We start from the raw sequence: 26,004 nt of genomic DNA, 5'->3' as shown, positions 1-26,004 counted from the left end.
CCACTGTCGAGCCGCCGAAGACACAGATACAAGAAAACAAACAAGCAAAACCAAGCAAAACCCACACAAAACAAAAACCGAAACAATTACACCAACACCTTGCATTTGTTTCTGGTAAAATATTTAAGGTCAAGAGCCATCTATGACATTCAGATACTCAAATAAACATTATCGATTGCTGGCAGCTTGTGGCACAATTTTGGTTAACCACCCAAATACACCAATATCTATGATAAAGCGTGTTTTAGAAACACAACAATTTAGGAAAGGAAAGCTAGGCCGGCCAAAGCCTACCCCAGACAACCGCCGGTTTTGTTTGAACCTTTGCGCTTACACTGAACCGTAATTGAATTCACTTCTGTGTCCACCGAAAGTACTTCTTAGTCGCTACTTGACTTTTCCTTCGGTACGTTAGGCCTTCGGATCTTCGTGTCTAGATTTTAGTGGGTCGATAAATAAAATCATCCACGTTTTACTTTATAGCAGCATAAAAGCCAGCGGACAAAGAAAACGATCTGAGACACTTTCTAAAACGGCCAAAGATCCATTCTTCCTCGAAGGGAAGCTCGCCTGAGGGCGCTAACTCGATTACTAACGCCCAAACACTCCTTCATCCCACTTTAGGGATGTACGGGTACCCACAGGAACTTTTCCCGTCATGCTTTGCGTTTCCTGTCACGTGAGTCTCACACCGGAAGCTTCCCGCGAGGGTTAGCGAACTTACCTACTGTCAGAGTGTCTGAAACAGCGACGGGGGAAAGGGGACTGAGTTTCTTTGCGTTGGAGTAAAGAATGTTGGGGGGGGGGGGGTGGGGGGTGGTGGGGGGGGGGGGTAGGGGATAGATTGGGGGATGAGGGTAAAGGTCTACACTTGCTTATTTGATTGCCGGTGTAAAGTATATGAGTACGCCCTGTCAATAGCACAAGTAGCTGCCAAGATAAACTACAAAGAAAATTGTCGGTATTAGTATTTTGTCTCGGCTGTAACGAAGTTACTTTGAGATTGTGTTGGTACAATGTCTTTTGCTGCGAACTTTAAGACTACGGACAGACCCCGTTCCACATTGTTCTTACCGTAAACTACCTTGAAAACGCCCAATATCGAGCAAACGCCCACCCCCTACTTTGGGTCTAAAACTGTGTACCTTATAAACGCCCGCCCCCCACATTTGGACTAACGGTGTACAAAAACAAAGTCTGTTTTTACATTTAGTCAAGTTTTGACTAAATGTTTTAACGTAGAGGGGGGAATCGAGACGAGGGTCGTGGTGTATGTGTGTGTGTCTGTCTGTCTGTCTGTCTGTGTGTGTGTGTGTAGAGCGATTCAGACTAAACTACTGGGCCGATATTTATGAAATTTGACATGAGGGTTCCTGGGTATGATATCCTCAGACGTTTTTTTCATTTTTTTGATAAATGTCTTTGATGACGTCATATCCGGCTTTTCGTGAAAGTTGAGGCGGCACTGTCACGCTCTCATTTTTCAACCAAATTGGTTGAAATTTTGGTCAAGTAATCTCCGACGAAGCCCGGACTTCGGTATTGCATTTCAGCTTGGTGGCTTAAAAATTAATTAATGACTTTGGTCATTAAAATTTGAAAATTGTAAAAAAAATATTTTGTTTATAAAACGATCCAAATTTACGTTCATCTTATTCTCCATCATTTTCTGATTCCAAAAACATATAAATATGTTATATTTGGATTAAAAACAAGCTCTGAAAATCAAAAATATAAAAATTATTATCAAAATTAAATTTTCGAAATCAATTTAAAAACACTTTCATCTTATTCCTTGTCGGTTTCTGATTCCAAAAACATATAGATATGATATGTTTGGATTAAAAACACGCTCAGAAAGTTAAAACGAAGAGAGGTACAGAAAAGCGTGCTATCCTTCTCAGCGCAACTACTACCCCGCTCTTCTTGTCAATGTCACTGCCTTTGCCATGAGCGGTGGACTGACGATGCTACGAGTATACGGTCTTGCTGCGTTGCATTGCGTTCAGTTTCATTCTGTGAGTTTGACAGCTACTTGACTAAATGTTGTATTTTCGCCTTACGCGACTTGTTCTTATTGTTTTGTTTGTTTGTTTGATAAATCCGCAATAATGACAGGATGCTGCATTGCAGTCATGCCGTTGATTTCACTTTGCAACTGCAGTCACTGAATAGCCATGCCTAAATTTGCCGAAGTTTTGTGAGAAGCATTTGATATTGCATAACTCGACCTTGGGGAATATACAGAGATCAGGTGAACAAACTGCTACTGATTTGAATTCGCTGTGTTTGACATACACCGTACTCCCACTTGAATACTTGATGCAGAGCAAATGAACTGACTACAGAAATCATGTTTCATTTTGTGATTTCTGTTTAGACATACACGTGTGTGTCACAGAAAAAGAGGGTAGTCATTTTTGCACACAAACATATCCTATTCAACATTTTTATTTCATGTGTTCAAATATCGCTATTTATTACGAGGAACTGATCCTACACAGTGAACACTACCAAGTAAACGCCCCGCGATTTGTAAAATGTTTTACAAATCACGTAAATGCGCCCGATATCGCGTAAATGCGCCCGATATCAAGGGATCTATTAGATTAAAAAAAAACAATTTTTTTAATACTCTATTGTCCCATCGCTGGGAAATTCGGGTTGCTTCCTCCCAGTGGAAAGCTAGCAGCAACAGAGTCGCTGTTTTGCTAAAAATCGTAATATTTTACCTATCCGGCCCAAACCACCCCCCACCAACCAGCATAGAGGCTCTAAACAACAAATATTAATAATAATAAAAGGCATGTAGTACTTTGTGGAATGCGATATATTTACATTATGTTTTAAAATTTTACAAATCGCGGTTTTAGGTTCGACGTAATTATAATTTGTAAAAAGTTTTTACATTTTTACAAATCACGGGTTAACATGCATTAGGGGGTTCAGGGGCGGACGAGGGGGGGGGGGGGGGTTCTGGGGTTTCCGGAACCCCCCCCCCCAACCAAAAAAAAAAAAAAAGTGTTTTTTTTGTGGTATTAATCAGTGACAAAATCTGCTGCCTGAAACTGGTAATGATCATCCTCAGAATGCTCCAGATTGCACCATTTTGCATCCTTTTTTTCAAAAATTTCCGGGGGGGCATGCCCCCGGACCCCCCTAGCAAGCTAGGCGCTTTGCGCCGTCGGCTCGGCGCTTCGCACCCATATCTTCACAATATACTTTTGGAAACCCCCCCCCCCCCCCCATAAAATGAACTGATCCGCCCCTGGGGTTGGGCGTAAACAAGGTAATTTATGGTCCTTTTTTGTTTTTTTGTTCTTTATGTTGTTTGGTTGTCTTTTTTCGGTTTGTTTTGTTTTGTTTGCTTTCAAAACTGTTACAACAGGATTCTGAAATCGTCTTTACGTAGATCGCGATCAGGTTGTTTTCTTTCATCTGCTGTGGAAAAGTTTCGAATAAGTGGCAGGTTTTTTTCATCATACGATTCTGTCATAGTGGTTTTACAAGGGAAAGTCAAATAGTGTTTAAAGTCCTATGCTTATATTCAAAACACAATATTATCACGAATCATCCTGAACGCAGGTCAAAAGGAGTTCGGCTCATTCTCTCCCTGACCGGACGCGACAGTCCTACGCGAATCTATCAAAACTAGGAATACAGAGTTATCTCCCATATGTTTTTCGCGAACACTGATCTAAATTTGAGATCAGTGTTCGCGAGACGAAAATGATTGCAGATTGGCCGACTTCGACAGTGATCTCCGTTCTGTTCTTCACAGTTATGATAAAGACATCGTTCTAAGGTCAAAACAAGTCGAAATTTTGGGACTGCTGCCGGAAGGAGACCGTAATATACGGTTGCATCACTACAGAAAAAATAGTCTGCTTCAGCGAACGCCGAAACCAAACGGTTGATCATCACGTGACACTTTTGCCATATTTAGAGTTGTTTGCACAGTTTACTGTATACAGCCGCGAAAAAATAGCTCCCTTGAAACTGTCTTACAAATCAATTCCTTTGTAATTTAAAAATTACACAACACCATGAAAAATCATTATCGACGATCGCGAATCTGCGTATACATTACAAAAAGCTCTAAATATGTAAAACAAAATCGGTTTCTTTGCCAGACAAGGAAACTCAAGGCATCCTGTCAGGGAGAGAATGAACCGAACTCATTTTGACCTGAGTTCAGGATGATCACGAATGTAATGCACGGTGGGTAGACCTATCTGTACACGTGCTGGTTATAACAATTATATCCTAAAGCATCCGACTAAGTACATATACTTTTTACATTGAGTCAGGGATGGCCAAATCATCCTCCCGATTGCCAGGGGCGAGTAAAAAATCTGCCAGGCTAGTAGAAACCGCCTGGCAGCTCGCATGGCTGGCCAGTGAACATTCTGGTCAAATTCAAAACGTTTGGTTGCGTGTCACCGCTGATTTATTTGTGTAAAGAAATCTTACATTCATACTTTGCTGTGTGGTATGTACCGAGCCAGCGACATTTCTGGTGGGCTAGTGACTTTCTTGAAGTTACTCACCCGACTGGCAAGATACCAAATTGAGATTTGGCCATCCCTGTTGAGTGCATTTGTTTTCCTCATATGACATCTTAAGTGCTAACGAGATGGATGGGATGAAGTCGAAGGTTTTGAATCCATCAAAACTGAACCTGATATGTCATTAATCCCTTTTAATTCTTCAGAGAGGTAACTTAAGACTCCCTCGGTTCGATGGGACCGTATGGCAGTGACGGCCTGCGCTTGGGTAATACGACAGCAGCTTAAAAGTATACTGCTTCTTGTGAAAGCGAACTAGTAAAGATCTGCCAACATTTGTACACCTGAACACATGCCAAAAATGGACAGCTTCTGCTTAATGTGAAGAGTGTGGTAAGTTTTAGTTGAATTCATTCCGTAAGTGACACCATAGAGAATCTGCTTCAAGGCACACTCCTTCCCGTGTGAACAATTTAGCTCATCATCTCAGATCTGTCTAGGCGTCTCCATAAGATGAAGCCGTCCCACCACTCGGACACATACCAAACATTAACAACCTGATTGCTTTCGATGCAGAGTGGGAACATATTGATCATTTCAATTTCATTAAAGCGGCCTTTTAAGAATTTGCACCATGAAAATATGTCCATGGCGCACACACAACAGCCAGGCCGGTGAGGTTGGGCATGCGTCCAAGGGAAAGGATGTTCTTATTCCATGTAAACTCCTGGACACACCTGTTGTGCTCAAAAAGACCGTCAACGTGGTAAGGTTGGTATCTTCGAATTCTGCCCCCCCCCCCTCCCCCCGAATTAGAGAGTAACATCATTGACATGTTTGTAGTCGTAGAGAGTAACATTATCGACATGTTAATCGTTTCAGAGAGTTACATCATCGACATGGTAATCGTTTTAGAGAGTTCCACGATCGACATGATTGTCGTTTTAAAGCATTAACATGTTTGTCGCTTTAGAGAGTTCCATGATCGACATGTTTGTCGCTTTAGAGAGTTCTATGATCGACATGTTAATCGTTTTAGAGCGTTACATCATCGATATGTTAGAGAGTTACATCAGACTTCTTCCTATGATCGACTAAAGGGCTCATGTTGCCTCCAGAGTAAACATTTTGTCAGAATGACAGCTGTGTCTCGTGGTTTATTTCTTCTGTGGGAATAACGCCGCGTCAGTCAGAAGTGCAGTCAACTTAAGAACTGTACTATCTGGACTTTTCACTAAGAATTGTTTTCCACAAAATATTATCCCAAACATTTGTTTTTAAACAAAGTGTTTTCAAGTGAACGTCTCTCTCTGTTTAAACTGAGAATCAAAAGCAAGAAAAGTAAGTTTACGGAACGTTTAGTTATAGACCAAATCAAGCATTCAGTTAACCAGGTTCAGCTAAGTTAAACATTAAGTTAAACATTTGTTAAACTGACATTACGATTCATATTCTTGTTCTGTGCTCCACTGTCGAAGGAAAAAATAGAAGCTCACGTATAATATTCTGTTCTTAAAGGCATATGTACTCGATGACTATACACGCTAATTGCTTTACCAACAGCTGGAGACATGCTAAATTAAGTTCCCTGCAAAATATTGTGGTCTAGGACCCCTTCAATGTTGAGATATGTTAATTTTCATTTTGATCTGGATCGTCCTATTTATAGATTTGGCAACACATGTAACGTTGATGCAAGGGAGCTAACACCGCGGCTTTGTTGACATCCTCACTTTTTCAGAGGCTAGAACAAGCTGTAATGCATGTATTATGGTCCGCGCATGGTGACATATCGTCATTATATGGTCTTATGGTGCGTTTGACATCGATTATGGGCAAACTACACTTTGTAAACACGGGAGCGCGTACATATGCCTTTAAAGACTGACACAGTCCTATTCAATTAGTTTTATTACTTTCAGGGCTTTTCCCATTGTTGCGGGGATGTATAAATTAAGCTTCCTGCAAAGTTTTAGGTTTGAAGTCCTTACCAATTACGAGAACTAATTAATTCTTTATTGCATTGTTTAGCAACAGTTCTCCAGGACTTGGGCTATTTTTAGACCGTTGACGTCACTTCGTGACGTTTCGTAAACCAAAGATGGCGTTTGAGACTGTTCTGTTTACATTCGACACAATCAACACCACTTTGCAATACTGAAATAATTTTTTCTGTGTTCGAAAGCTACAGCCAATCGTTATTATATCCCCTTAGATACAGTTTTATAACATTATTGGCACATGTAAACAATATGAATTAATTGATGAACGCTACGAATATGGCAGCCTTTAAACTGAAAGGAATTTCAACGATTAATTATGTATACAGTCTTTGGTTCAAACGGCCTGATGATAGAAGCATTCTTGCAGCAGAAAACGTCATCCTGGTTCAAAACTTGAATGTTTGTTGGCTGTACAAGACTGACGTCTGTTTGCTCCATCGATTCCAGTCGCTCTCAGTCGCTAGGGCTGTCCAAGGCGCCACTTCTGTCCCAGAATAGCTGAAATATTGCCTTTCTTGGGAAAAAAAGGTCAAAGTGAGAATATTTCGTTGGTTCCCTTCTGTTTGGAGCTTGGTGATATATTAGACCTTTGTCTAAAAACATTTCTTGGATTTTATAGTCTTGCCTGAAAAAGGTTAACCGCAAGACTTTAAAACAAAACCCAAACCCTGGCGCTTTTTGTGGGTTACATGTTGCATCTCTACACATTGACGTGCAGTTGACCCTCATTTCATTCATAACCGTGACCAACTCAACTGAAACAGATATTTTGTTTTGTCGAAAATGTCTTTGATAAAGAAACCCCCCACCCCCAAGAAAAAAAAGAATAAGAAAAGAAAGCTTTCTTTAAAGCTCAGTATGAGACGATCTTCTGCAATAACTCAGTCGGGGGCTTGTATGCATTGTAAATGGCAGTGTATGTTCAACATGATGTCTTTTTCCTAAAATGGGCACGGAGATAAGTATTCACAGTGCCACTGAGGTATACGACTATAGTTCCGTTTCTGTCTCCAAGGATCACATCTTTTTAAAGGCGCAGAAACATGACCCCGATGCAGTTATTCCCGGAAATCGTTGAATTGTAAGTGCCAACAGCATTTTGTGTGGGGCTGTATCATGCGACCACGCAGAAATTGCTTCATGTGTTTTGATGTGGTTCAACATCATAAACTAACTGTTTGGCCACCCTTACCTGTGGCTGTGATGTTTGTGTGTTTGTGTGTGTGCAGTTCCGGCAAAGATCATCGAACATTTGTCCACCCAAGACGTCACGGTACAAGAGAATGATCAGGTGACCCTAGTATGCAACGTTACTGGTGTTCCCACGCCGGATGTGACGTGGTATCGTCACGTCAGCGGGCAGAGAGGGGTGGAGAAACAGAGTGAGTTCCCCCCTGGCACAGATAGTAAGGTTTTATTCACAAAGTTATGTTCAATACCCGCCACGCTGTATTTCTGAACTTGTTCTTGCTGGTTGAAATTCAAGAACGGTGTCCCTTATTAAAGGCTGACATAGTCCTATTTAATTAGTTTAATTACTTCCAGGGCTTTTCCCATCGTTGCGGGGATGTATAAATTAAGCTTCCTGCAAAGTTTTAGGTTTGAAGTCCTTACCAATTACGAGAAATAATTAATTATTTATTGCATTGTTTAGCAACAGTTCTCCAGGACTTGGGCTATTTTTAGACCGTTGACGTCACTTCGTGACGTTTCGTAAACCAAAGATGGCGTTTGAGACTGTTCTGTTTACATTCGACACTATCAACACCACTTTGCAATACTGAAATAATTTTTTCTGTGTTCAAAAGCTACAGCCAATCGTTATTATATCCCCTTAGGTACAGTTTTATAACAGTATTAGCACATGTAAACAATATGAATTAATTAATGAACGCTACGAATATGGCAGCCTTTAAAGGTAGCTAGCTCTTGCAAGATACCAAACTTTACAGACGAAGAAAACCGTGGTCGGGAAGCAAAATCGTAATGAACAGTAGTAATTTTCACTTTGATATTCGATTTATTCTGATGACACTTTTTACATCTTCAAGTGTCATAACTATATAGCGGAGTTAATTTGGGACACTGTTCTTGAGCTTTATCCCTTTCTGTTTTATGAAATGGCTTCAGCTTTTATAAGGCCATGCATGGGCTTGCTTTTAAATACATTTCCCGAGCATTGAGCCTCTTTGCCACTGAGCGTCGTATAAGCACAATTTAACGACGAAGGAATGTACAGGTAGTTTGACCTGTGCGGTCGGCATGCCCCATTTTTCTGACTCAATAACGTTTAGAAGCTCAAGTTAAATACCTGTAACATCACAGAATATGTCAGTGACGCTCTGTGTGAATACTGAGGACGTTTTACTTTTAAAAGGAACATACACTGTTATGAAAAAAAAATACAGGAAATAGTATAACATTTTTTTTTTGTACAGTGGCATATACGATCCCTTTCTATTTTTTAAATCAAAATACTCATTGCCCAGAGCAAAGGAAAATGAAAAAACTCTGTAATAAATGTTTTGGACGCTTTTGCATGCACTTGCTAACATTTTCATATTTCATTGTAGAGCATGGAGTAGAAAGAAACAGCACTTAATGGAGCAAAAAGCGGGATAAATTAGAGGTTCGGAGGATCAAAGGCAGTGAACGATGGGCAGATAAGATGTATACCTCGATCACCATTCATTTTCGCTTTGGTGACGTGTAGAAAAGTGGCTTCCCCTATGGTGCAGCACGAAGTTCATTGTCTTGGTCTGAAGACATAAAATAAACCTGATTATTAATGTGTTCTTCAACATCCCTTGTCAAATGAATGCTGTTTCAAATGCCACATTGAGCTTTTGCGACGTAAGCAGTTTTGTGTGTGTGAAAATAAAGCAGAGGGATCTTCGAGTTTCGAGAGTTCAAGCATTTTGTTAAGTGCTCCTTAAACTGGATTGCTTACTGCTGTCATGAAGAGTAGTTTTAACAACTTTCTGAGAGAAAAACATTCTGAAAAGAAAGAAAGAAGCAACTTCAGTTACGTTCTTGTCTGCCCATTCTTTTCTCTACTTCTTCTTTTATTTTAATTTTATTCTTCTATATTCATTTGCTCAAGGAGAACTGTAGAACCAGTGTAAATGGAAATGTCAAGACAGTATGAGTTATTTCTAATATGCTGACTGTTAGCAAATGATAACAGACATGTCGAGAAAAAAGATATCAAGCATGAGCCTTTTAGGCGAATACTGATATCGTTTGTGAGACATGTCTGTTATCATTTGCTAACAGTCAGCATATTAGAAATAACGGTTTTATTACCGTTTAATATGACCAAAAGAAATTTCGAAGCGACCCCGCGAATTAGACAGAACAGCCGCAATGGGAACTTGAGCGCTCCTACCTGATTATGCCTCTCAGTCAAAGAATTCTGGTGACCTGGGTCAGCCAATCAGAGTAACACACCTGACGTGATGAATATTCACAGGTCAAATGCGTCACACCAATCTCACAAGATAAACAATGTTGAACATGCGTTTCGGTTGCTTCGCTTTTTCTTGTTGAACAGAGAGCGACAGATTTAGAACCGAGTCCAGACGGATGGGAAATGACGTAAAGATACATTTGACGTTAAGCGAGTGACACGATTTCCCTTGATTTTTCCGAACTTAGATCATTTAGATTTCAAATGAGCGGGTCGGCATTGTACACTCAGAGGATGGGCGGTGCCTTGCTGTTCCGTAAAGCACCCACCGACAAAACTCCCTTTTCGGTATTTTTTAGATAAAGAGAGTATTATCAAACAGCATTTGAAGTGTCATTCGTTAGAATAAATCACGTTGATATTGTTGATTTACATTTTTACTTTTAGCTTGATAAACAAAAAGGGTCCCTGCCTGAACGTTATAACATTTAGAGGGTCACCTAGAATCCGTCCTGATTGGTCAAAAAGCCATATGGGGCACTGAATTGGTAATAACTGCATATAACAGTGAATACATCTTATCAATAAAGACAGACAACCAGAAAGAGATATTTTATGCCTGTCCCAGAATGAGTCTTCTTCTTCTTGCACGGTTTACATCTTTGGTCCAGTACGCAAAGATCAATGCATGGCAGCTTTCTCTTTATTATCCTTATTTCTATGTTGCATGCTGAAATGTGTTATTTGCTGTGATATCTTGTCTGCACTTTGAAATGAAAGTAACTGTTGTGCTGACCTATTTCTCTCATATTTTATCTCAGGTGAAATTCTCTGAAAGAAAAAGAAGACGTCATTTTCTTTAAGATTCCCCCCCCCCTCCCCCTCCTCCCTCTTAGTATATATAATTGTGTATATATATATGTGTGTGTGTGTGTGTGTGTGTGTGTGTGTGTGTGTGTGTGTGTGTGTGTGTGTGTGTGTGTGTGTGTGTACGTGTGTGTGTGTGCAATCAAACAAGTCATGTTTCGCGAAAAGTTATTAATCTTTATGTTAAAACGATTACTTTTTGACATGGCTTAACTGTGGATCAAACAAAGTAAATGTGTAATGATTTTGTCCATGTGTGTGCGTGTGTGTTCGTGTTTTACTGTGACAGACGTTTTCTGGAAATAACTCTGTCAGGAGTTTCGGCGGTCTGGAGGATTAGGAGTCCCTTAAACTGCAGACACGTTTTTCACAACAACCGGAGCACTCTCCACGCTTCCGACGGGTTGTATCCCGCGATCGGAACGAACAACGAACTCGGATGTGTATGCCATACGGCGTGCGCTAGAAATTATACCTTTGTTTTCGAAAATATAATCATCGGAGCTACGAATCCCCACGGAAAGCTTGCTTATTATTGGAAGTGTTCGCTAAGCACGTTTGTTTTCTTATACCACGTGACCTCAAGCCAAACCCACGTGACTCGATGAAAACACGTTGTGATACGTGCCAGCGATCTTTTCCACAGCAAATTCTGAACTCCGATGAACTCGTGAACGCTGATTTTTGAAAGACAAGGGTATCATATTGTGCGTGCGCTACATGTTATACACATCGGAGTTGGTTGTTCGTCCCGATCGCGGGATACAGCCTGTCGGAGGTGTGGAGAGAGCTCTGGATGTTGTAAAAAAAAAAACTGTCTTCAGTTTCAGGGGCTCCTACTCCTGCAGACCGCTGATAATTGGATCCTGACAGAGTTCTTTTTGAAAACCGTCTTTTAACCCAAGGTAGCGAACCTGACATTGTGTTTGCAACAGAGGTCGGGGTAAACGGCGAGGTGTTGGTGATCCACAACGTGACACGATACTGTGGCGACATCTATGAGTGTGTGGCTTTCAACGGCGTTCCACCTGCTGTCAATCACCTCATCAAAGTGGAAGTGCAGTGTAAGTCTCTAGCTCTATCTGTCTGTCGGTATATCTCTTTGTGTTTCTCTGTCTCGCTGTTTGTGTGTGTCTCTCTTTCTCCGTCTCTCTGTCTGTCTTCCTGTTTTTCTGTCTGTCTATCTTTCTCTCTCTGCATGTCTTCTTTTAAATACAAAACCAACTGTCCACAGCCCACAAAAGGTACTATCATTGTTCTCCTGGTAGCTCAGGGGTACCGCATACTCTACACATATTAAGATTCTTGCTGGCTCCGGGGCACCGCACGCGGGGATGACATTTCGTACACCTGGTAGTTAAGGGGTACCGTACACTCAACGAAGATTGAAATGGCTATTACTAGATTTGTCTTTATATTGCAGCTGGCCTGGATATTTTGTTACCGTTATAACTATTCTGTGGCATAGAAGTTGTCCTGGATGTTGAATCGTATACGATGTATGATGCATTTACTCTTCTGTGACATCGAGTTGGCTGTGACTTTACTTGTCTCTTTGATTCGGACGCCCCATGAGTATGACTTGACTTGTTTATATTTTGAAGGTGCCCTGGAGGTTGAGTTGCATGTGGCTCCGCTTGTCTAGTCTGTGTGTCGCATTTACTCCTCCGTGACATCGAGTTGGCCGTGACATGATTTGTTTGTATGTTGCAGTTGCTCCGGAGATCTACTTGCACAACAAACGGATAGGACAGGACGAGGGCAAGGAGACGATACTGGAGTGTACTGTCACTGCCTTCCCCCATGCCCAGGCGGTGTGGACAAGGTATGGTCTTTCTTTCTTTATTTGGAGTTTAACGTCGTTTTCAACCATTCAAGGTTATATCGCGACGGGGAAAGGGGGGAGATGGGATAGGGGAAAGGGGGGAGATGGGATAGAGCCACTTGTTAATTGTTTCTTGTTCACAAAAGCACTAATCAAAAAATTGCTCCAGGGGCTTGCAACGTAGTACAATATATGACCTTACTGGGAGAATGCAAGTTTCCAGTACAAAGGACTTAACATTTCTTACATACTGCTTGACTAAAATCTTTACAAACATTGACTATATTCTATACAAGAAACACTTAACAAGGGTAAAAGGAGAAACAGAACCGTTAGTCGCCTCTTACGACATGCTGGGTAGCATCGGGTAAATTCTTTCTCGTCCCAACCAATATGGGACTCCCCCTAACCCGCGGGGGCTACAAGGTATGGTGTCATACTGCAAACAGGAGCATCTATGGGATTGTGCCCCCTCGTACAGGCGCGTAGGAACACACTAATAGCGGGTCTTGCTAGCTTTTGTCAATCCCGAAATAAGCAGGGTGTGTGGTGAGGTTGAGTGCTGAAGAAAACGAATACTTAGATAAGAAAGGAGCTGGGAAAGGTAAGCTTGAAATTTGAATACCATAAAATGGTAGCTTTCATCTAGATAAGGTCGAGTGATAGTTTGGACATACCGTGCACAAATAAAATATGGCCTGGCCGTAGCTGACCAACCCCCTCCACCTCGGTTCCTGCGCTGTGTGTCTGGCCTTGCATCCTCTCTCTCTCCCTTTCCAAATGTAGTACTTTACCCAGCCGCTTTTTGGACATCATTTCTTGAATCTGTCTGTTTGCGGTGTCATCATTTTCACGAGTTTTCATTCATAACCTGCTGGGTAACAAAAAACAATGTTCATGATTATGTGACAAGATAGTGAATGGGTTTGAGTTCCAGGTGAAACGTGGATTGTCAAAGTTAAAGCCAATCAGGCTGTTTATTTGGTGTGTTGATTTATCACGGCTTTGGATATGTGTTTCGACAACGATTGTAAAGTTTTAACTCTCAAAGACTCAATCAATGTTGATAATTATCGCAATGACTCATGGTCAATTTGCAACTAAGCTCTGTTATCATAAATCGCACCAGGAAAGGTCTAAAACACGTAATTTGTCAATTTTACTAATCTATTCATTGGTAATTCTTGTTCAAAAGTCTGATACCCAATACTCAAAGTTATAGTATCTTATAAATTGGGGCTTAGCACTTACTTTTCTTTTTATTGATCTCCTTAACAATACTTGAACTTACATAAAAAGTATCTTTCATGTTTCTGGTGGCGATCGACCTTGCACAGGAACGGGAACGAAATTCGAACCCTGTCGCAGAAGTACCGGCTGGAGATCTACGACGAGGACCGCCACACCATCACGCTCAGTCTCCGCATGTTCAGCATCGAGCGCCACGACTTCGGCACCTACACCTGCATCGCCTCCAACAAGCTGGGCGAGGACTCGGAGTCTATGATACTCTATGGTGAGTGTCAGGCTGTTGTGCTTTCTGTGTTGGGACCTTGATTCTTGGTGTCTCTCATGGTGGTGATGGTGGTCTCGAACACACTGGGCGAAGACTCGAAGTCCATGATGCTCTGTTGTGAGTATCAGGCTGTTGTGCTTTCTGTGTGGGGACCTTGACGATGTCTAGCCTGGTCTTCTTTTTTTCCCCCTTTGAATTCTGTTCCTCGCATCTCCCCAGCCCAACATCCACTGCTCCATCCACACTTGATTTTCGCTCCGCTGCCAGACTCATACCGTCTTCTTTTCTTGAAGGACGGGGTTGCATTTATATTATATTAATGCCACAGTTAATATGCTGGGCTTGCGTTCGTGTGTCCATGCTTGCCAGTATTGTGCGTTTATGTTCTTGTGTGAAGAGTATCGAATATAATTGTATGTGAGAGTTCATTTCTGCAAACTTGCAAATATTGTAAGCGTGAGTTCATGCGTTTTGATCCGCACATATTATGCATGTTCTTTTGATGGGTGGGCAAGCGTGTATTGTGTTCCTGTGTGCGGCTTTGTATTTGTTATTGATGATTGTGAAAGTTATTTTTTCGTGACAGAGTATTCGGCTCACATCCCAACCACTACCACCACTACACCGATAACGACGACGACAACAACAAGTCTGCTGAGCAGGAACACTGACGCGTCTGTATTGCGACCTCCCTATTTGGAGCCGGATACGCCCAACTCCATCTTCCCGCGGGTTGAAGGCAGGGGTCACAACTCTAAACCTATCAACACATATAGACCGATTACCTACCCCGACCCCAGGATTTTACAGCAGTCTGGAGAAGGCGGTACGTAACGGAAGGTTACTAGCAAGAAATAGCAAATGTTCGTCGGTTGGCGGTGGTGGTGTGCGTGAAAGAACCAATCGCTGCACAGGGCTATTGACCTTCAATCAAATTACCTGGTCACTTCTTTACTGCTACCAGATGTTCCTGTTAGCTGTCAAAACGTAGCTCTGTGGTAGCTCGCTGTGTCACAGCAGAAAAAGGGATACTGATTTATATTACCATACAGTCGCTAGTTGACACGGTGACAGCTCTTGAAGTAGCTCAGATCAACCAAAATGAAAGTTGTGGCTGCCTGTGTGTTTCAGATTCATTCAAACTTTCATCGCTTCGCTCGTACATAATAATGATATGACGCGCTATGTGCTATACAAATAGGTTTATGTATTCTAAGCCATGAGTAATTTAGGTAGCGAAAGCGGTAAAATACTGAAACAAACAAAACACAACAACAAAACTATTAAAACTAAGACAATAAACATCGTAACACATCATCAAACAATGTAATCATCAGCAAAAAAATAACAAACACGTTCCCAAACATCTTTTGGAACCTGCGAACTACGAAAAGTCATTTCGCGTAGACCCAAACTTCAGGCACGGAGCCCCCTCATCAAACAATAAATTAACTTTAAAAGCCAAAAACGTAATACAATTACATTTGAGCGATCGCTCACAAAAACCCGCCAAAAAGGTTAACTATCAGATGCATAGAAAAACAGATTTTCTCCTTAAACGCATCAGTACAATTAAACAGGGAAACAAAACAATAAACTCAAGACATATACTCAATCAAACTTACATTATGGCCGAACGAGGTGAAAACATCCTTCTGGAAACACGACAGAGCATTTCTGATGAAAACTTAGATATTACAAAGGAGTTGGACACACGTACGTCCGAGCCGGGCGAGTATGCAAGAAAAGACTGACGATAACCCGTCAAACAAAATACATCTGCTCACAAACGATTGCGCAGTCTAATAACCGAAAACTACCCAAAGGACAATATACAAAGCAAAACACTACTCACAAAGCTTGCTGAAGCTCGGTACAGCTTCGGTCAATACGAGTAATAAGATTACGTACGTGTAATAAGATAAACTTTCACCGTAAGACCAAGCAGAAACTCGACCTGCTCGACCCAGGCAACGTGCATGAAAACTAAGAAACACGTGAACAATATGAAATAATGGGGGAAGGGCCCCTAATATGGACCACTTTTTGTTTATTGCTTGTTTTCTTGCGAAGAAGTTTCATTTTGTGGTTGGTAGTCCTTCTCTCTTAGTTTAATAGTTAGGCCTAATTAGAGTGAAATAGCTTTGATAGACCTTCAGCAAAAATTAAATACAGAAAAAAATCACAAATGGTCCATATTAGGAGCCTGGGCGCCCAATATGGACCAGTGAAGCGGCCTTCACGAATCACTGTAAAAAGCCCCCTATACTTCAAAATAACATGATACAACTTGGTGTGCAAGTCAGACTAATTCAAATATGCTTTAGATTTAGCTTTTTCGGGTTGATGAGAGCATTATTTGAAGCACACCAGGAAACTGAAGAAGCTTATCAAAAACAGAGTGAAAATAAGTGAAATTATCAACTTCCCCAAAAAAGAGACTATTTGTTATATATTTTTTTGAAATCTCGAGGGCTAGTTATAGGTTATTTTCAGCAAGCTTCTTAATGAATTAATTAAAATTGCCTTTAGTTTTTATTTTCTTCGATTTGTTGAAGGGGGTCCATATTAGGGGACTCACACATACTTTGAGGTTTTGCTATTATTTTTTGTTTGCAGTAGAAACTCGGGGTACACACTGTTAAAATGTAACAAATACTGTCTTAGCTGTCATATATAGCCATTTTTGTGTTATGAAAGCTTTGGCTGTGGACAGAAACGAGTCTGTTTTAGGCGGCAAATTTAGAGTGAACGCTGCCAAAAGTGAAAAAAAGCGAAAAAGCCTAACGGTTTTGAGGTTTGTGTTTCTGCAACTGTTTTGACATGTGCAACTTATCCAGAGAGGGTGAGTAAAGCGAATGAAATTGTTTTGAGCGCTCTAGCGCCGTTAGTTTGTCAGAACAGGAGGTGGTCCATATTAGGAGCCGGTCCATATTAGGAGCCTTTCCCCTACGTGCAGAAACAAGACTCGTTGCCTGCCCGCACAGACGGAAGCAGGACACGAGTTACAACTCAACTCAAGTATGCAAACAGCAACGTAATCCTGCAACAACAACCACAGGCCCACTACGAAAAGCAAACCCAAAACACCCATGCACGTAACTGTTCATAAAATAATGCGCACAAGAGACCCCCGACTAGGAATCTATACATGAAAAATACACTGCCGTAGGACAGCAGTTACAAAAGTAATGATATTAAAACGCACAAAACCCCTTTGTCTAGATCACAGAGTAAGGACGAACTTTTCAATGAGAGACCGAGTTTTGCCTGTGTCATATAGTGCTACAAATAGCAAGGACATTTCCTCGACGAACATTGCTCTGCTATGTTTGCTTTTTTCAATCGGCGACCGAAATTCGCATGTATAACAAGGCGTACGCATGCGGATTCGGCGGATGTGCAAATACCAGCAGTAAAATGTTTACGATAAAGACTGTGCAGGAATGTCCTTAAATCGTTTATATAGCCCTGTGCAGCGCTTGATTCTCTTAGTGTGACCGAATTCTGTCGGCACGGACCCACCACCACCGCCGACCCACCACCGCAGCTATGTTTATAACTACACTGTGAAGGTTTGGGCGGATCAGATTTAAAGGCACAGTCCTTCCCGTATTCGCGAGTCGGCTCACAATTTCAGAGCTGCCCTCGCTTTTACACGGGATAAGGTCATCCCTCCACTTAGACACATACCACACTTCAACTGCCGGGATGCTTTCTATTAAGAGTGGTATTGGGGGGGAGGGGGGGGGTAGGGGCCTTCATTTTTTTTAAAGCAACGACAGTGTCAATCTGCAACATTAATTCATCAAAACATGTCGACTCTGCACAATGAGCGGTGAGGCTGTTGATTTTGAATGTGTGAACGTGGTAGGATGGCCAAGGCAAATCTGATATAGTCTTCACAACTGCTTTCACGAGAAGGACTATGTCTTTGGGTATTTTATGTTGTATTGAACTTCTGATGAACAGCTCTGTCTATATTATTTACAGCGGGGGAAGATATTGTAATTGTTTTAAAGGAGAGTCGAATCAAACATGACACATGGCTTTGTGAAGAAGCTTGAGATGGTTGGTTTTTGGGTTTTAATGTATAGCTTTCACATTACAGAAATGATTTTAGTCACGCATGGGCGCCACCATCACGAAAACTAAACAAAACCCGTGGCTTTGTTTATTGCTGAATTATTCGGGAATATTTTGGGACGCATAAAGCCGATTTTCATAGTGACATACTGTATACAATTCGATTTGTTTAGTAATAGTTATTATTTTGTTCTTTATTATTGTTTTGCGAGTGTTGTCATGCATACGGCGATGTAAAGATCTGATTTCGTACATCATTTTTCAGTCACAGCTATTATTGGATTGTTCTATTACACTCGCTGCGAATAGAGTTTCAACCTTACAGGGGATCTTATGCATACGTATATTATGGGAACATCGTTTACAGAAGTGAAAAAACTCAACAGAATATGATTTTATTGCTTTCTTATTATGTTGGCATTGTTTAACTAGTGTATTGTTATTTGCAAGTAATTATTGTAAAGCGTGGAGATTCAGAGAATTGTTCTACGCTTTACAAGCTATTTTTTTTTCTTGGGCAGGGTCCAACGGAAAGGTGCTGCAATCCAACATGGGAAGCGGGGGAGTGTCCGGAGTTGCCTCCCTGCATTGCTCTTCGATTTTTAGTGTCGTTATCTTGTGTGCTTGTGTTCTTTTATAATACTGCATGCTATGATTAAAAAAAAAAGCAGTCCACATATGAAGACAGACAAGCAGATAAACGATCAGACGAAAGTAACAATGGACAGGCAAACACAGACGCATACGAAAGCGCGAACGAAGGCACGAAGACACACAAGCACACACACACACACACACACACACACACACACACACACACACACACACACACACACACATAATAACGCATGCATGTACGAAATGTCAAATGACGCACGTTTACGCATGCAGACACAAACACACACACACACACACACACACACACTCATGCGCGTGCGCAATAATGACGCACGTTTACGCACGCACACAAACACACACACCCTCACACACACGCACACGCCGCGAGCGCAACCTTTTAGTTTGTTCGCGAAGGATTTTATTCGTTGATGTATTGACCATGCAGAGTATAAGTTCTTGAAAAGGCACTCTCCTTGTAAACAAGTTTGACTCATCGTCTCTGATCTGGCCGGCAGGACTTTACCCGGGATAAGATCATCCTTGCACTTGGTCACACACCAAAATGAAAAAGAATGGATGCTTTCAGTTGGTATATTTTGTACTAAATGAATTTCGAAAAGACTACAGAAGGCCTTTTAAGAATTAATTCATCACAACATTTCAATTCACCACTTAAGCATTCATGGGGTTAAATTTCTGTATATGACCAAGTTTAAGGATGGTCTTATCCTTTGTAAAAGCCCGGTCAGATCTAAGATGGCGAACCGAACAGTGTTTACTAGAAGGAGTGTGCCTGTGATAAATACGCGTGAAGCTGTCCATGTCCTAACACTTCTTACACCCTGTTGCAGTGAGTTGCAGGAAAGGATTCAGTTTGCAAACCTTTTTAATACAGTACCAGAAAAACGATTGATAATTTGTCCTCGTCGCAAAGCAAGCTCATTCCAGTATGAAGTGCACTTGTTTGCCACTCACATTTGTACAATTCCTAGTTGCAAAATGTCTAGTGAAATACTGTCAAACTTAACATGCGCAGTAGCACATTAGTACAACATATTATACCCAGAGGTGTGTTTGTGTGTGTGTGTGTGTGTGTGTGTATGTGTGTGTATGTGTGTGTGTGTGTGTGTTTGTGAGTGTGTGTGAGAGAGAGAGAGAGAGAGAGAGAGAGAGAGAGAGAGAGAGAGAGAGAGAGAGAGAGAGAGAGAGAGAGAGAGAGAGAGAGAGAGAGAGAGAGAGAGAGACGTCATGATGACGTGAGGTTTGGTGTGTTCATGTATGTTTTCAAGCCAGTCTGCTAAACCTCCATACTCATTGTAAGCAGATATTTTGCTTCGATTATCATGATCGTTTCTATGTTCTTTTGCAATGGAAATGGGTCCTTTATTGTAAAAGCCCAACATTTGTCATACCGAGTTCCATAGTTTCTACGTAGTATTGAGAGAAGCTGAGGTGAATTTTCGTGATAAAAAAGCTAGTCGTGTTACTGTAAATATTTACCGTTGTGGTATTATTTTTTTCTTTCTTTCTTTTTATTATGACGTCGGTGTATAGAATCATTTTCTTTGGTTATCTCTTTACACGTGTGTGATGTTGTACATGAAAAAGCACCGCGGATCTGTGATTGTTCGTAGCTGTATGCATATGTTTTGGTGAGTCTCTGAGATTTGACTGAATAAAAAGAAAAAAAAGTAACGTGGTTCTTTTGGTTTGAACGTTCTTTATTAAACCTTCATTTTTTTCAAAACATAACTAACACTAGAAATCATCACCAAACTTAAAGCTCATAGTGGTGGTCCTTAAAACGCTCATAAAACTGGTGTTTATTTGCGGCGAGTCTAATTCAAACTTTTCTTATAAACTAATACATATTTACAAAGGATTTACAAGAAAAGTCAATTGAAAAGGTAGATTACAATGCATCGAAGACAAAAGATTATAACAAAAATGTGTGAGCACACAAAAATGTTTCAACTGCATATTGTGCGACAGATAGGTGCAATTTGTACTTGCCGCTATTTGAAAAACAATAATACAAGCGATTAATGTAATCAAAACTTCTGATCGAGGAAGCAAAAAAGCAAGTTCGCTTGCCCATTGGCCCATGACACCATTTCTACCACACTGTTGTAGTGTTTAACATTGGCATTTTGTTCTCCCGACAACCTTTTTTGGAATGATAAAAACAAAGAGAAACAGTATGAGTTATTTCTAATATGCTGACTGTTAGCAAATGATGACTGTCATGTCGAGAAAATGAATTCACCATAAGCCGGCAGGAGAATGCTGATTTTATTTTTGAAACATGTCTGTTATCATTTTCTGACAGTCATCATATTAGAAATAACTGTGTTAATACCGTCTAATTTGGACCAAAAGAAATTTCGAAGCGACCCCGCAAATTAGACAGAACAGCCGCAATGGAGACTGGATCTCTTCGATCTGATTATGCTTGTCAGTCAAAGCATTCTCATGACCTGGGTCAGCCAATCACTCACCTGGCGTGATACATTTTGGTTTAAACAATGTTTTATTAAATCAAACATGATACAATAACACAACGATAAACAATAGGGACACGAACTCAAGCGAACGCTTATATTACGCGCCCTACGTAGTAGGAAAATAACACAAATATGATGTCGGACAAGCATTACTTATAAATTGTGGAACTATCTAGATGAAAAGCATAGTTAAAGGAAATCAGAAAGAATAAGAAAAAGCTAGCAGGAGGAAGAGGGGGGAGGGTGGAGGTGATAGGAAAGAACGGTAGGTAAAAGATGAAGGTGGTTAGCGCATACAAAAAAGAATATACATAGTACATTACAAACCATAATCCTGTGGCAAATAAGCAGTAGCTCGCTAAATATATATTTGAAAAATGCATATAAAATAAGGGTTGTTGGCATGAATATGGGTACTGAGTCAAATCAACAAAAACGACCAGATTCATGGATAAACGATTGGACACTTTCAAAAATAAGCTTGTTGGTGCAAAGGGAAAGGTTTTCGCTACCATTTAACAATATTTCAACATGTCTGTAATTTACAGGAAGTGCGTTTATTGTAGACAGGCGAGCATCTACGTACAAAGGACAATGTATCAAATAATGGTCAGCTGTTTCGTTCAGGTAGCCGCAAGCAAAATGTGGGTTTCCCTGCAAGTGGCGTTTACACAGGTCAGAATTCAAATTACTCATGTTTAGGCGCATTCTGCAGTGGTGAATCTCTTCCAGTCTTTTACCACAGTAATAATAGGCAGGTACGTTATAATCAGGAGTAGATAAATAGCGTTTGAAATCGCTGATTGAGTTAGTTGTTTTCATGTTGTCTGGCAAGGTGTTCCACAGGACAGTAGTAGATGGTATAAAAGATCGACGGTATAATTCAGTTTTGCACATGGGGACTCTTCTTTCTAATGGTCTTCTATGATGATAGGGGTTTACATCAGAAGTTAAAGGTGGCAAGAGTTGTGATAAGTAATGAGGGCATTTGCCATATACCATCTTGTAATATAAAATCAGTTTGTGTCTACTCCGTCTTTCTTTTAGGTTACAAAATCCGTTTTCTTTATACAGTTTTTCGTGGCTGGTGCCGCGCACACCACCGATTATAGTCCGAATGGCTTCCAAAAGTAATTTTTCCAGTCCAGTTGACCAGTACTCGGTGCAGTTGTCCCACAGGATGTCTGCGTAGTCAAAATGTGGAAGAACGAAAGATTTATACATAGTTTCCAGACTTTTACGATTTAAGCTATATTTATAATATCTTAAACAATTAATTAATAAGGTGACCTTTTTTACGATGCTTCTCACTTGGAAGTCCCACTTACAATTATTCTGCAAGATTACGCCAAGATGTTTATGTTGGTTCACGTTTTCCAACACAATATTATTAAAAATGATTGGTTCGGTGGGTATACTATCACGCTTTATGTCTAACAGTTCCGTTTTTGCTTCGTTTAATTTAACTTTCCACTGTTTTGCCCAAGTATTAATTTTTATTTAGGTCTGCGTTCAAAATCTGCGCTCGTCTAGTTGGATCTTCTAAGGACATGGACATGCTCGTGTCATCAGCAAACAACTTTATAACAGATTCAGTATCATTCACAATGTCGTTAATATACATCAGGAATAACAAAGGGCCTAGAACAGAACCTTGTGGAACACCTGCCGGGATACATTTTAATGCAGACTTAGCACCCTTAATAACAACCGCCTGGTGGCGATTTGTTTAATAATCGTGAAACCATTTCAACAATTGTCCTCTAATTCCTACTAGTTCCAGTTTATATAATAACCCTTTGTGCCAGACTTTTTCAAATGCATTTGACACATCACAAAAAACAGCTTGAGTGGTAATTCCCATATCGTAATTTAAACAGAACTCGTCATAAATAGAAGCCAGTTGACAAATGGTAGAGTCACCAGGAATAAATCCTGACTGTGCCGGTGTTAATATATCATTTCGCTGTAAAAAGGTGTAAACATGGCTGTGGACACAGCGCTCCATTACCTTCCCAACACAACTTAATAATGAAATTGGTCGATAATTGTTACAACAACCTGCTGGGCCGGCTTTGTAAATAGGAGTGACATGAGCCGTCTTCCACAAACTAGGATATATACCTTCTCTAAGGCTTCTATTAAACAAATATGTCAGGGGTTCTGCTATGGCGTCAACAGCAGCAACTAGAAGTCTGTTGTGAATAAGATCCGGACCAGTGGCTTTACCTTTATCAAGGCCTTTAATAACCTCTTTAACCTCGTCGACTGTAAGATAAATCTCATTAAGTTCGCTGTCGAAAAAATCAGCTTGAGGCAAATTGTCGTCTGGCGTTTTAAGAACGGAATTTTGTGTGAAAAAAATGTTCAGAACGTTAGCTTTTTCCTGGTTTGACTGGTAAATCTTGCCTTCAAAATTAATCGGAGGAATTTCATCAACACCAAGTCCTTTCTTGTCCATGAATGACTTTACCAACTGCCACCACTTTTTAGTACCAAAGGAGCCTTTGTCGGAAATGCGTTCGTCTAACTCAATATAAAATTGCTGGACTCTGTCTCGCTTAGCTGCTGTAACACGATTACGCGTCTGACGATAACTCAGCCAATCTTCTAAAGAGTTACTCGTTTTTGCTCTCAGGTGAGTTTGATCTCTTTCGTCGATTAACTTTAAGATTTCTGGGGTAATCCAGAGTGCGTCTTTAGGGCGTACAATAACTTCTTTAACACTAACAGGCATGAACTGCTTTGAACATTTATAAAAGTTCTACTAAAAACATCAATACTATCATTAAACATTTCATTCGTCACCATACACTTTAACCGGTGAAATACGCTCACACAAGGTAAACCATGTCAATTGAACATGCGTTTCAGTCACTTTGATTTTTCGTGTCAAACAGAAAGGAAATGACGTTAAAATATATTTGACGTCAATTGAGTGAGCAATTTCACTTGATTCTTCAGAACTTTGACAATGACATTTTCAAGTGAGCAGGTCGGCATTGGACACTTAGTGGGTGGGTGGTGCCTTGCCGTTTTGTGAAGCACCCACCGACAAAACTGGCTTTTCGGTATTTTTGTTGTTAATGAAAAGGATATTATCTGACAACATTGAAGTGTCATTCTTTAGAACAAGTCACGCTGATATTGTTAATTGGAATTGTTACTTTGTCTTGTTTATTTTTTAGAGGGATAAACAAAAAATATCCCGGCCAGACCGACCGCTATAACATTTAGCGGGTCACCTAGAATCATTCCTGATGGTTCAAATAGCCATATGGTGTCCTGAAATGGTATTAATTATCTCTAGTATGGTGCTGTACCTAAGCAATTATCTTAATTTGGTCATAAATTGAGCTGCGATACACTTTGACATTCTGTATAAATACCGTTCAAACACGACAGCGCGAGTGTTTTTGTCGATACCCTCCATGACCCTCGCTAACTCTCGGACAGCAGCATCCACGCGTTCGTAACGGGTTCCTCGGAGCTGTTTCCTAGTATTTATAAACAGGAAGACTTCGCAAGGGACCAGATGAGGTGAATATAGAGAACGGAACATCACGCGGACAAACTAAGCTGCTGAAATTCAGTCCATTTGAAAGCTCTGTGAAACGAGGCATTGCAATAGAGTACCATCAACCCCCGAGCGTCCATGTTTAAACCGCGCGGGAGCCAAGCCAAACACTACCATACGGGCAGACAATGATGAACGTATACCATTATAAAGTAACCGTACTGCTCCTTGAGTAGAAGTGTGGCGACATGTCCTTATTTTCAAAACATGGGACCGCCATCTTCTTGCCAGTTTTCCGAGATCATCAATACTTGACAGGGGTGGAGCCTTTTAGAAACATCCAAACGACTGACTGATGTATTGTCCAGAGGTCAAATCTCTCTCTCTCTCTCTCTCTCTCTCTCTTTCTCTCTCTCTCTCCCTCTCTCTCTTTCTCTAGTGTGTGTGTGTGTGTGTGTGTGGGGGGGGGGGGGCTGTGGGGGGATGGGGGGAGGTTGAGTGTATATCTGTGTGGACGTGTGAATGAGGAAATCCCACTTTCAGCACAAAACGCTGCAAGCAGCGCAGAGCTGATAGTCAGCAACACGTGCATTTTGCAGCAGAGTTGCAGGAAGAGCGCGTAAAAGGGGAATCCCCGGGGGTGCCCATTGCTTGAGAAAACTTTCTGAAAATGAAAATGAAACCTGAAAATGGCGCTGTTCGTCGGTAGGCTTGATATGTGGGTCGTTTTCAAAAAATGTCGCCAAATGGGTCCAAGTTTGTAAAATCGTTATTTTGATTTTAGGTCTGGAATCTGCATTCATTTATTAGTTAAAATCTGAAGTAAGCCACCTTAATGACGAGTATTAAGAACAATATCTTCAAAACGCGAGAGCTACTGTTGACGTGTTTCACAAAAAATGTTGTATGCGTGGAAGTTACATGGTGTCTGCAATTAGCGTATATTCTGCGTATTACTTGACACCGTCTTTATTTATGTGGCTGCATGCTGCCCCTGAATGTAGTTGAATGTAAAATGTCTAATAAGCATATCTTTTCTTTAAAATTTCACCCAATCTTTTCCCTGCCTGGCTTGTTAGGGGGATATTGCGCGCCCTTGAACTTGTCTCTCGAGGAGCATGGGACGCATTCTTACGATACAAAAAAAAAAT

General features: G+C 40.8%; 1 protein-coding gene across 2 annotated transcripts in view; it reads left to right on the top strand.

Annotated features, from left to right (window-relative positions):
* Positions 1-20,511, top strand: part of LOC138975608 (opioid-binding protein/cell adhesion molecule homolog) — a 78,545-nt gene extending 58,034 nt beyond the window's left edge. Inside the window, exons 4-9 of one of the 2 annotated variants that reach the window (XM_070348345.1) lie at positions 7,741-7,893; positions 11,723-11,851; positions 12,501-12,612; positions 13,950-14,128; positions 14,715-14,954; positions 18,736-20,511. In XM_070348345.1, the coding sequence (XP_070204446.1) occupies positions 7,741-7,893; positions 11,723-11,851; positions 12,501-12,612; positions 13,950-14,128; positions 14,715-14,954; positions 18,736-18,854 (932 nt within the window). In that variant the 3' untranslated portion in view covers positions 18,855-20,511. Of the gene's footprint in view, positions 1-7,740; positions 7,918-11,722; positions 11,852-12,500; positions 12,613-13,949; positions 14,129-14,714; positions 14,955-18,735 lie in introns of both variants that reach the window. The other variant, XM_070348335.1, reaches the window with a different exon arrangement.
* The last annotated feature ends 5,493 nt before the right edge of the window (positions 20,512-26,004 follow it).

This window comes from Littorina saxatilis, linkage group LG1, assembly GCF_037325665.1.
Source record: "Littorina saxatilis isolate snail1 linkage group LG1, US_GU_Lsax_2.0, whole genome shotgun sequence".
NCBI classification, from domain to species: Eukaryota; Metazoa; Mollusca; class Gastropoda; order Littorinimorpha; family Littorinidae; genus Littorina; species Littorina saxatilis.
Note: the sequence above shows the minus strand (reverse complement) of the source record. Positions and strands in the feature narration are given on the sequence as shown.